The sequence below is a fragment of the Talpa occidentalis genome, unplaced genomic scaffold (assembly GCF_014898055.3).
Source record: "Talpa occidentalis isolate TD23 unplaced genomic scaffold, MPIMG_talOcc4v2.1 talOcc4.10, whole genome shotgun sequence".
Lineage (NCBI taxonomy): Eukaryota > Metazoa > Chordata > Mammalia > Eulipotyphla > Talpidae > Talpa > Talpa occidentalis.
The window spans coordinates 35,866,708-35,878,976 of record NW_023600993.1 but is presented as its reverse complement, the minus strand read 5'-3'; the positions used below and the strand labels follow the sequence as shown (position 1 = coordinate 35,878,976).

The 12,269-nt window shown below is 41.6% G+C and overlaps 1 protein-coding gene across 1 annotated transcript in view; it reads right to left on the bottom strand.

The window, feature by feature from the left end:
• Positions 1–12,269, bottom strand: part of DOCK3 (dedicator of cytokinesis 3) — a 245,020-nt gene that overhangs the window by 35,206 nt on the left and 197,545 nt on the right. The window contains exons 32-34 of the mRNA XM_037501571.2: positions 6,058–6,143; positions 3,369–3,395; positions 3,138–3,233 (exon numbers count right to left, since the gene is read on the bottom strand). Of these exons, the coding sequence (XP_037357468.1) occupies positions 3,138–3,233; positions 3,369–3,395; positions 6,058–6,143 (209 nt within the window). The remainder of the gene's footprint in view (positions 1–3,137; positions 3,234–3,368; positions 3,396–6,057; positions 6,144–12,269) is intronic.

Below are 12,269 nucleotides of genomic sequence, written 5' to 3'. Positions count from 1 at the left end.
GTACCACTAGGGTCAGGTGGAGAGTGTGCCTTTGCTTTGCTCTACTGATACACACAGGGCCAGAGAAGAACATCACAGCTGGGAGTCAGGAGCCTGTGGCCAAGTCATTATGATTATCCTCACCTTCCAGCTGTAACCTTCGAGGTAACTTCTTTGAAAGAAGGGACAGTGAAAACCCACTCCACTTCTATGCATTCTGCAAAGCCAAGTGTCCTTTCTCCCACGGAGGGTTACTGTCAGAGCTAGCAGCTCTGTGGTGTTGGGAATCAAGGCCCTTCTTTCTGGGTTTGCTGGGTTAGCACATTTACCCCATAAAGCATTGGTTCCTTTGTAGTCAGAGGGGTCCTGAATGTGACACTGCAGAACCTGTCCTTTAGTGCTAGCAGGGACAGGAAACTACTGTGATTTTTCAAGAGGAGGGAACTTAAGAGCCATGATTAATTTGTTCCAAGCAAACCACAAGGAGGCAGGAGGCACCTGTCTCTCCAGTAAGTTGGTACCACAGAGGCCAGTGAGATCTGGCACTTAATGATCTGCTTTTTCTAGAAAGCATCTGAAACATTTACCAAGGCATTATCTTCCACTTGGCCATAGTCAGAACTTTGCAGTAAAGTCAATGAAACAGAAAAGCACTGGCCTCAACACTGTAATGCCAGGGGCATTCCTACACACAACTGCTCTTCCATGAACTGCTAAAAGCAGAGTCTTCTGTGTGGCTTTGTATTACTTCTGTGTGTCACCAGAGAGGACATCTTTTAAAGTCCCTGACTTGGGCGGAGTCACTGATTCCCCTTTCATTCTTTCTCTGGAGGATGCGCATGGAAGATTCTTCTTAAGCATCTGGCTGTGGCTGTGTGCAGTGGGCTGGCTGTGGCCTAGACCAGTGGTTGGGCAACCTCAGTGTGACTGGGGGGGCTTAGGAAAGGCAGGCTTTATTACCTCTAGTCACCTCTTCCAGGTGGATGGTGCACTTATGCGTCCTAAGGGCTTGGCAACTCTAGCTCTGTCCCTGTTTGTTTGAGGCTCTACTTCCTAACCTGGGAAATAGAGTTGCTATTGTTTGTATATATTTTTAAACTTTCAACTACTATTTTTTTAGTAAGTTCTCACTCAGTTGAACTACACTGGGGTAGAAGAGGATTCCTTGGTTCTTGCTTGGTCTTCCACAGTCTATTCAGTATGTACTGCACATCTCACAGGGAAACATCAAGCCTCCATGCAGGGAGGCAAGATAAGGTCCTGCCCTCAAGGAGTTATCTTTCTTCTGTTGGAGGAATCAGAAAGGTGATGAATAATCATCATCCATTCATGTGCTCTTAAAGAGGTGTGCACACTGACCCAAGCAAATTCCTGGCTAGGAGAACCACCTTAAGGGGCAGGTTGGAAGACAACTTTTGGAGGGCATAGCACAAGAGATGAAGGAAAGGATGTGAATGGTGACAACATCAATGAGGAGCTGGGGCATGACTCTGGAGTCACATATAGGTGATTCTGGCAATGGCACTTCCTTCCAATAGTGTTTCCTCATTGTGAAAACAGATAATTCAGCGATGCTTATGGGATTAGAGACAATGTTTCCAAAGCACAAAGCACTAGGCATGCTTTTAATAGATGGGAAACACCATAAACATCAGTGTTTCCTTTCATGACAACAGGAACAACACTGGGAGGTTGGGACGGAGGGCATGGGTATTGGGAACTGGCAGGTGATAGGGTGGGAGAGATGGTCAAAGGCCAGTATATGAAGAGCCTTTGATATCTTGTGAAAGAATCTTTGTTTTATAGGTAACATCATTGAGACAAGAAATAGAGGAGAATGAAATTGGGGTTGCCTGTGCAAAGTAGGTAGAGAAATCAAACAGGCAGCTAGAAGGAGGCCTTGGGGTTTAAGCCATTTGCTGCCCTTTCTGGTAGGTCACAGCAAATAGGGCTGGCCTTTATGAAACACTGCAGTAAGGGGGAGGTACAGAGTTTTGTCCACTCTCTTCCCTGTCTGAGGGCAGGTGTGGGAGAGGATGGGGGATGTGGCATGAATAAAGGAGTTCTTTGTTCTAACAGGGGCCCCCAAAGGCCACATGTATACTCCTAAGGTCCCAGGAAAAATGAACTGAAGCTCTCACAAGCACAACTGTGCTACAGAAAAGGGGATGCTCAAGATGTAAGCACATTTCTTAGCAATTATATTTCCATATCCAGGCCAGTGTAGTTGACACCTTCTTCTGCACATGCAGGGTCTTTTGCATAGCAGAAATCTCCATATAGCAGTAGCTTCTATTCAGCAGCAACTGAACGTGACTGAAATTCCCTAATTTCCTGATCCATGGGTTGAAAATGCTCACCCTTGGTGTTTGTGTATTTTAGGGCTGGGTTCCCTCTATAAAGCCTCCCTATTTCTTATAATAACCTTCCTTGAGGCTCACAAAAAGCACCTTTAGTCACCACCTGAACTCTGATGAGAGAATAATATGGCTGCAGTGGTAGCTTCATGTCTTTTTAGACTCATTCAAAAGTCATGATGTGACTGAAAAGCATGGAATGCTTTTGTGAAAAAAAAAATTTACTGAACTTGCAGACTGATCAAAGCATAAATCTCTCTCAGCTCACATGCTCCTTCCACTAATCTGCTCATGGTCAGGACCAAGGGACAGAAATAAGTATTAGGGTAAAGAATTGAGGCATGGAAAAGTATGACCCCAGTCCCTAGGAAAGCCAAATGAGAGTCCCCTGGTCATTCTGTATCAGTGGACATTTCCCTGCTCATCTGCCATCTGGCTTTGAGAAGGTCAGCCCTGAACACCTATGGTTGTTCTTGCCTTTTTCTGGAGGCAGCCCTTCTCTTCCGCATGCTGTGCTCATTCTTCTCTGAGTCTTGATTTTTCCGAATGGAAGGCCAGACAGATATATATCCCTCAGATGCCTCCTGGGTACATGTGTCCATATCCAAGGGGATCCCAGGGAGCCCTTGCCTACCCCGGGAGAAGACTCCCTTTTCTCTCCTTGGCCATGACATCAGTACTCAGTTACCAGAACATTCTCCCCCATAGGGGAAATGATCTCAGTTTTAAAGTCAGGGGATATCCTTGCTGGGAAGAGTATCCTGACCAGAGACAAGGTCAGGCAGGTGCCTGAGAAGATACCTGTAGTCAAGAAGGCGTTCCATGAGGCGGGTGACTGAGGTCACAAAGGAAATGCCAGTCTCACGCCATGTTTCCTGTTCAACCTTCTCCAACAGGCTATTGGTGAAAAGACAGGGGAAACAAACAAAAACACAACTCATGAGCCTCTCCTGAGCAATACAGTAAGGTCCCAGAGCCTGTGGGGCCTGTGATGGATCTGGAGACAGCAGACTTACCACACTGCGGTCTTACCTGGGGTAGGGCCCAAACAGCTGGGTTCTACTCCATGAAGCAGAAAGCAAAGACAAGGCAATTATTAAACTGACAGCAATAATTGAACATATCTTCCTGCACAAGTTATTGTACATATTTCCCTAAACAAGTTCCTAAGGATGCCACTGAATAGAAGGGGGGGGTGGGTTTGCAAAGCCCAGCTCCTTTAGGTGTACAGTTTGAGGTCTGTTTTGAAGAAGCAGCTGATTAAGAGCCCACTGAGGGATGGACCTGGCTTTGCCAGTTTGTTGACTGCCTCTATTACTGATTAGAGGCATCCTTAGCAAACATACAAACCAACCTTTTCATGTAAATCAAGGGAAAGAATCACACCAGTCTTGAGGGCCCAGCACGAGGAACAATGAGTCCAGAGTTAAACTTAGTTGTGCACACAGCCAGGGTAAACTTCCAAGCAAAATGTGCCAGAGTCAAGAGCTAACAGCCCATCCTTTTCTCACTATGAGTCCATGCTCCCGATACCACAGGGCAGCCTTTGACTTCTCCGAAGAGCCTGGCTTCTGAGATCCTCTGCCTTCTCAGGGGTCTTTCTTAGGGGGTAATGACCTGCACTCTTTTTGCTTGCTCCAGTTTCAGGTTTCATTCCTGAGTCCCTTTCACACTCTAACTCCCTAAGGTCACAAAAGTCACCTTGAGCGGAGGACCCAGCTAGAGACGCTGCACTGGGGATTCACGGCCAGCCTGGTTGCCGGTAATGTGCCACTATGATGTTAGCTGTCTTCCCACACAGAGCATCTGGCTGAAACTAGGCTTCTGGGAAGGTAGTTCCCATGTGACCCATGATGCTAGAAAGGAAAGCAGGGCCATGCACTCTAGCCTCTGAGCTCTGTGGATACAGTCACTATGTCAGCATTTCCCAAATTGTTCTACAGAGTTCTGCGGTCCCAGAGGACAGGGAGAGGTACTCGGTGAGCAAACAAGCACAGGTGGGGCTGGTCACTACACCTTTCTTTTGGAGATTTTTCACATCTTTCTGCACTTTATTTATTTATTTTTTTGAGACTTATTTATTTGTGCATACAAGAGCTGGGGCACAGGCCAGAGGTGCGGGAGGTGAGAGGATCCACCAGAGACAGAGTGGGGAACAGAACAGGCAGATTGATCAAAGTACACTGCTGAGAGGAGCAGTGGGCGAGACAGGAGAGGTCTTCCTTGCCATGTGGGTTTCTCCCTGGCCGGCCCAGGGATTGAACTCGTGCTGCAGAGGCGGCAGATTGCTTCATAGTGCAGTGCTTAACCCCTTGGCCACCAGGGAGGCCCTTTTCTGCACTTTAAAGAGGCCTGTTCAGTTTTTTAAACTGAGTCTTTTCTAAACTAATTAACCCATGATGCTTTATTATTTTTTCTAGCATAAATATCTTCCACAAAACACAAATTGGGAAATGCTGCTCCATGGTTGTCAGTGGCTTTCAGTTTTCAGACTTGATTTTAGAAGAGTTTGTGAAACACTATTTGGGCAGATAATAAGTAATTACAAGTTATTTTTGTGCTTTTTCCTTTGTAGTAAAGTCATCAGCTAGTAGTTTAGAGATTTCTTTGCTTTATTTCCACAATTAGAAACACCTTCAGCTGAAAGAGGAATTCTGAAGGATGGATTCAATTTCACAAATTATAAATATTTAAATCCCAAATAAATTAACCTCTACTGCACGACTCCACATGGAATGAAGTGGACATGGTATAACAGAAAGATCCCGTCCCTCCCTCCCTGAAACTGGAAGATCTTGCTTCCAGAGCTGCTTCTTCGTAATCATGTATCTGAGGGCAAGTGAATACTTCTTTGAGCTGTTTCATCACCTATTCATCAGAATAATATCTGCCCTGATCACCTTACAGGATTAAACAGTAAGAATGTCAACATATTTTGTAGGCTATAAAGTTAGAAGCAATTATATAGTACAGTTACTGGAAAAATGTTACAGGTTTATCTCCAAAATGGTACTGAAACAAATAGAGCATCAAAGCTGGACATAATGAGTGAGATGGAAGGGGACTTTAGAGGTATAAATGTCTTAATATTTTGTTTTTTAGGAAGATAAAATACCCAAGTTCATTAACTACTGGCTCCCCTGAGTTCCTCCTTTGGACTTAGCCTATGGCAAGTCCTGTAAGGTCTTTTGGCCTCCATTAAATCAAGACAGAAGCTATGGATGCTGGACCTGGGAGAAACCTTGAGGCCATTTAGGATAGCCACCCAGTTTCACAAACAGGGAAACTGACCTGGAGAGGAAGTATGACTTGTTCTAGTCACAAGATCCAGGGAGGTGTTTTTAAGCTGATTGTACTATACTACAAAGCAAGGATTTACTCTTTTTTCTCCATAGAAGTGTCAGCATTGAGCCCTCACTGAGTCCTCATGAGCTGTTTAGATACAGTGTTTGGGTCCACTGTTTGGATGCAGTGTAGGGTATGAAGATATACTTATGAAGATGGTCTCTAGGAGCTCAGAGTTATCACTTCTATCTCTTCAGTCAATGACAGCAAGCTCTCTTGCCACTTTCTTGTTGACAGAAGGTAAACACTGCTTCCATCAGAAACAACCCAATACCCATGCTCCGAAGCCTGCCCAGTACAGGCTGCACCCACACCGTTCATTAGCCCACTCTACCCCCTTCCCCAACGTGCTGTGCCTGGGGCTGAAGCAGCTTACAGTAGGCCGAAGAGCTCCCTGTAGCTCTCATCACCTTTCCCTTCTGACACCATGCTGTCCAGCTTGTCAATCAGCTCCGCCTCCACCTAGAGGGAAGCAGAGAATTTGTAAACCTGAGCTGACCTCAGAGGAAGGATGGGAAATGCAACCTCTTTGGTAGGTGAGGATGGTGGGGACTGCTTACTGATTTTGTCCATGCACCAAATAAATCCTAGGGAAGGCAGGGTCTCATTTACAGCACCAAGAAATCACAGTGCCTCCCCCAATCAAGAAGGTCTCCCACTCCACTGGTTTAAATAAGAGTGGGAACTTACAGTCTCAGATACTCTATTCCCAGTTTAGAGGCAAAAGGCAAAGATTCCCAGGAAAGCAAAATATTTTGGATCCCAAAGAGGCCTTTGCAGGTACTTTTTAAAAAAATGTTAAATCAAAAGAATTTGTATGTAAAAATACCTTTAGTTAGAACTTTACCCTCTAGTCTGTCAGTCAAGAATGAAGTTTTCTAGGGGGCTGGCACTCACTCTAATGGCTGGCGTAAGCCTAGACTGAGTGAGATGTGTTTCCATCAGACACACTCCTTTAGGATAAAGGTACCAGTGTTTGTATCCAGAATCTAAAACCCTTCAGGTCATTGCTATTGTCACTGCTTTATTACTGGGGGTGCTCTAAATTTATTCCTGGATTCCTAAATTGTGAGGAACAATACATTTGTTCCAACCCCACTGATCTGCAAGGCATTCAACAGTGCTCAGCCATTTTTCTAACAATTCTCACTGGATTTACTCTGAGATAAGAAAATAATTTTAAGTGATAATTTTTTTAAACCATTCATTAGCCTTTAAAATGTGGTATTATGGTATTTTTTTTTAAAGAACTTTATTTTTTTTTTAAAGATTTATTTATTTATTTATACAAGCACTGGGTACAGTCAGAAGCATGGGAGGGTGAGAGCATTCACCAGAACCAGAGTGGGGAACAGAACAGGCAGACTGACGAAATACACTGCTAAGGGGAGCAGTGGGCATGACAGGAGAGGTCTGTTGTGCCATGTGGGACCCTCCCGGTGCCTGGGGATCGAACGGGCGTTGCAGAGGCTGCGGGCAGCTTCGCAGCCCAGCGCTCAACCGCTGTGCCAGCAGGGGAGGCCCTATTATGGTATTATTTTATAGAGATTTTATATAAACAAAAAATTGCATTGCTGCATTTAATAATGAACTATAGTAGAACCATTTTCTTACTCCACACAGGGTCAAAGAGTCCTAAGACAATGAAGCAATGAAAGAATAATTGAATTAGGGAATTCATTGAAGCCAATTATGGTTTCTGAAATCTTATCAACAGAAAACAAGAATGGAAGAATAAATATGGCCTTTTTTATAGTGGTCTGCTACACAACAAGGAAGAAGACCATCGCACGTTTATTGCTTGGCCCAATTAATCAGTTGCTGAATACACATTTCAGAGGAAATAAAAGTTTGAGACTAGGGGTTCTTAGGAATTGGTATCATCTGGCTCTCTGTGTGAAGAGGTCAGGAAGGACTTGCCTGGGGGTCCATGTGAAGTCAGGTAGAAATGAACCCCTGTGGGACAAGTGATATGAAAATATTGTCTTCCAGTCTGTGGGAGGCCTTTTTGGTTTTGTGATGGATTCTTTGAGATATAAAAGCATTTTAGTTGGAAGTAGTCAAATGAAAGACTATGTTCTTCAAATAAACCATGTAATTAGTGATTATCAATTTCAGGATTGAGGAATTACCTTTATTATATAGCACTGATATTCCTGAAGTGATACCTTATTACCATTCATTCAAAAGACATTGTCCTGAGGCATAACCAACTGCCGACTCTGGACAAAACATACACCTCTCTAAGCCTGTTTCTTCATTTGCAAGACAGTAAGGGTGGTTAACAATCCTCTTCAGTGTCACTGTGCCCTAGCTCTGGAAATGAATATTACTTTTGATTTTCATCTCCATGAACTCACCATATCTCAGGCACCACGTTGTATTCTAAGAAATGGAAGCACAAGAAATACTCCTTGTCCCTAATAGCTCATCATTTGGTAAGGGATGCAGGGATAACAGCTGAACAGCTCAGCATGGTCAGTGCTTGGATGGGGCACACACAGAAAGGGTGGACTGGGGTTTAAGAAGTCAAGACATAACAGTTTCAAGAAACAGTGTAAAAGTTTAAATGTTTTGCTTTTTGATCTAAAAATTACAGGCCAGAATTTTTCTTAAGAACAGGAATGGATATAGTTTTCACAATATTCACAACAGAAATTTGGAATGAACTTGAGTTTCTAAAACTAGGAGCCTAATGAAGTATACTGTGGTCAGCCATGCAACGGAATGCCAGGCAGCCTCTAAACTGATAGTGTAGCACAGAAGAGCATTACCTGATGTAAATGGAAAGTAATGACAAGGTGCTACTAAAAAGGAAGATTTTAAATCAGTATATATAAGGCTGCAAAAAAAGAAACACTGTACAAGTGATTCCATGTTTTAACTTAAACTATGCATTGATAAAAATGTCTAAAAAAAAGATATACCTGCCTCCCCTGCAAGTTGCTAATAATAATAATAATATTATGGGCTACATTTTTTCACTATAGTTTATTTGCATCTAAAATACTTTGACATTAAATACATTTTTGTAATTAGAAATATTTTTTAGGGCCTCCCTGGTGGCACAGCAGTTGAGTGCTGGGTTGCGAAGATGCCCACGGCCTCTGCAGCGCGGGTTCGATCCCCAGCTGCTCCCCGGCCACCGGAGGAGGGTCCCACATGGCGCGCAGACCTCTCCTGCCGCCCGCTGCTCCACTCAGCAGTGTACTTCGGTCCTTCTGCCTGCTCTGCTCCCCGCTCTGGCTCTGGTGAATTCTCTCACCCTCCCGCACTTCTGACTGTACCCAGTGTTTGTATGAATAAATAAATAAATAAATCTTTAAAAAAAATATTTTTTAGCAGGTGGTAAAAGGTAGGAAAATAGTTAATAGAGCCAAAATATGGAAACCACAGTTGGAATCAAGATCAAAGAGCCATTAGATTTTGGTGGTTAGAAAACTATGGGTAACTTTCAAGAGAGCAATTTCAACAAAAGTGAGTGTACAATGTACACTAGACTGAACTGAAAGGGTGGGAAATGGAAATGTGGGGGGGGGAAAAGAGTAGTCCATTCTTTAAAAATATTTGATGGAAAATGGAGGCAGCAGCAAAATATTTCTAGCAAGGCTTACATGGCTTGCTGGATGTCAATGTTTCATGACAGGCTTATTGGGGTAAAGAACATAGTTCATCAACTGAGTCTTGAGATGTATGAGACAAATGACTTCTAACTTAACCGTCCACAAAGCTAACTTTTTTTAAACGATTTATTTATTTATGCATACAAGAGCTGGAGGATAGGCCAGAGGCATAGGGAGAGGACTCACGGAGACAGAGTGGAGAACAAAACAGGGAGCTGACCGAAGTACACTGCTGAGGGGAGCAGTGGGCGAGTCAGGAGAGGTCTGCTGCGCCATGTGGGTTGCTCCCTGGCTGGCCAGGGACTGAATTCGTGCTGCGGAGGCTGCAGACAGCTTCACAGGTTGTGTCTTAACCCCTTGGGCCACCAGTGAGGCCCCGAAGCTAACCTTCTTTATTCTGTGGAATGCCCTGCTCTTAGTACACTGAGATGACCTATGGTGCAGTTCTGGAATAGCTACTTCTTGGTAATTGGGTTCTCTCATTAGGCAGCTTTGCATTTTGAAAAATTAGTAGGCACAGTTTGTGACAAGATAGAAAAGCAACAGTTCTTTTTCTGTTTGAAGCTATTATTTCCCTAACTTCTGAAGATATTAGAGCTGTATAGTCTAAAAATGTATTACTCTTGATAAAAAGCATCTAAAAAAGTCCTAGAGCCATTATTAGACTTAATTATGAAAAACTGAATGCTTCCCTAGGATTAAGGATAAGACAATATATCCATTATCATCACTCTTATTTATCATCACTCTTATTTATCATCATCACATCAGATGGAGGTCACAGTGCAATGAAGCAGAAAATGAGTCATACAGATTAGAAAAGAAGAAATAAAACTGTATTTGCAGGTTACAGGGTTATCTAAATAGATAAATCCCAAGGAATCTACAAAGAAATCTAAAACTAGTGAGCTTAGCAAAAGTGCAGAAGACAAGGTTAATATATAAAAACAATTGTATTGCTATATCCTCATCAGCTGAAAAACAAAATTTAAAAATCAGATTAATTTATAATAGCAACAAAACCCAGGAAATATTTACATATAAATCTAGCAACAGATTTGTATTATTTGTGTGCTGAAACTATAAAACATTAATGAAGGAATTTAAGAACACCTAAAGGAAACAGAGATATATATTGTCTTTATGGGTAAGAATTATTAAGTATTATTAAAATATTAATTCCTCCAAATTTGATCTATAGATTTAATATAATCCCAATCAAAATTCTAGCAGCATTTTTTTGTAGCTATTGACATGCTGATTCTGAGATTTATAATAAACGGTACTATAATAGCTAATTCACATTGAAAAAAACAAAATTGGAAGATTCATTCCACTTAATTTTAAGAGTAATTATAATGCTACCATAATCAAGGCAACATGGTAATGGTGAAATATTAGATATATAGGTCAAAAGAAAGACAACTGGGTCCATAAAAAGATCCATATCACAAATATTAATTTTTGATAGGAACAATTTTTCAACCAAAGGTGCTAGACATCTATACGCAAAAAAGAAAAAAAGCCCTGATCTTTACTTCTCATCTTATATACTAACATTACCTCAAAACAGATCATAGATTTGAATGTGAAATTATAAAGCTTCTAGAAGAAGCAAAGGACACACAATTTTGTGGTCCTGAGTTATAGGTAAGATTGTCAAATATGACCCCAAAAGCATGATCTATACAAGGAAAACATCAATAAACTGAACTAAAAATGAGTACTTTTCTTCTGTGAAAAACACTGTTTAGTAAAAAAAAAAAAAAAAAAAGCTAAAGACCAGGAGAAAATATTTATAAAACCATATATTCAATAAAGGACTTAATTCCAAAATATATAAAGAACTCTCAAAACTCAACAATAAGCAAACAAACTATGCAATTAAAAATTAATGAGTTTTGAATAGTCATTTCAGCAAAGAAGATATAAAGATAATAAATAAACATTAGAAGATGCTGAACATCATTAGTTATTAGGGAAATGGTATACAACTATACATCTATTAGAATGGCTAAAATAAACAGAGATAATATCAAATGTTAGTGAGTATAAGGGATCAACTGGAACTCTCATAGCTGCTGCTTATAAAATTGACAAACACTTACCACACAATACCCACACAAGTCCTATTCCTAGGTATTTACCCCAAGAAAAATAAAAGTATATATTCATACAAAAATCTCTAAGGAAATGTTTTTAGCAGCTTAATTCATTGTCACCAAAAAAGGAAAAAAAAAAGTGGAAATAACCCAGCTGTCTTTCAAATGGTGAAGGAATTAACTGCAATGGAAAACCACTCAGTGACAGAAAAACCAATATATGTGACAACATGGATGAAATTCTCAAAGGTGTTATACTAAGTGAAAAATCTTGACTGCAGTTGTTGCATGACTATGTGCTCGCCAAAATTAACAGAACTGTAAATCAAAAGTGACTTTATTCTTTGTAAATTTAAAAAAAAATTCAATTATAATTTGCCTGGTCTTATTATTCACTGTAATCATCTCTCACTCTAAGACCACTGGCTCATTCCAGAATCACAGGATTGGGGAGGCGCTTACTGGGAAACTGGTACAATCCTGAGGTCAGTACAGAAATGTCCTCTATAGGCTTCCTGGAAGCTTCTGTTTGAAAACCACCAGTAAAGAACACCCTAATCTCACAAGCAGGTCAGCTTACTATAGAGAGTTCTTGTTAGAAAGTAATTTCTTTTATTAGCTGAAATTGGCTCCCTACCACTGACCCCTATTAGTCTTAGCTCTATTCCCTGCAGCTGTAACTATAAAGGCAGAGGCCATCTCTTCTACCTTAGGGTGGCACAAGATTGGCACACAGGGATAGCCTGAAGCCACTGTCAGAAACTAAGAGCTTACACCTCCTGAACCCATCCCTCTGTGCAGAAGTCTTTGAACTGGTAGGCTACGCTGAACCATGAGAAGTCATGCCGTCTGGGCTCTCGCCT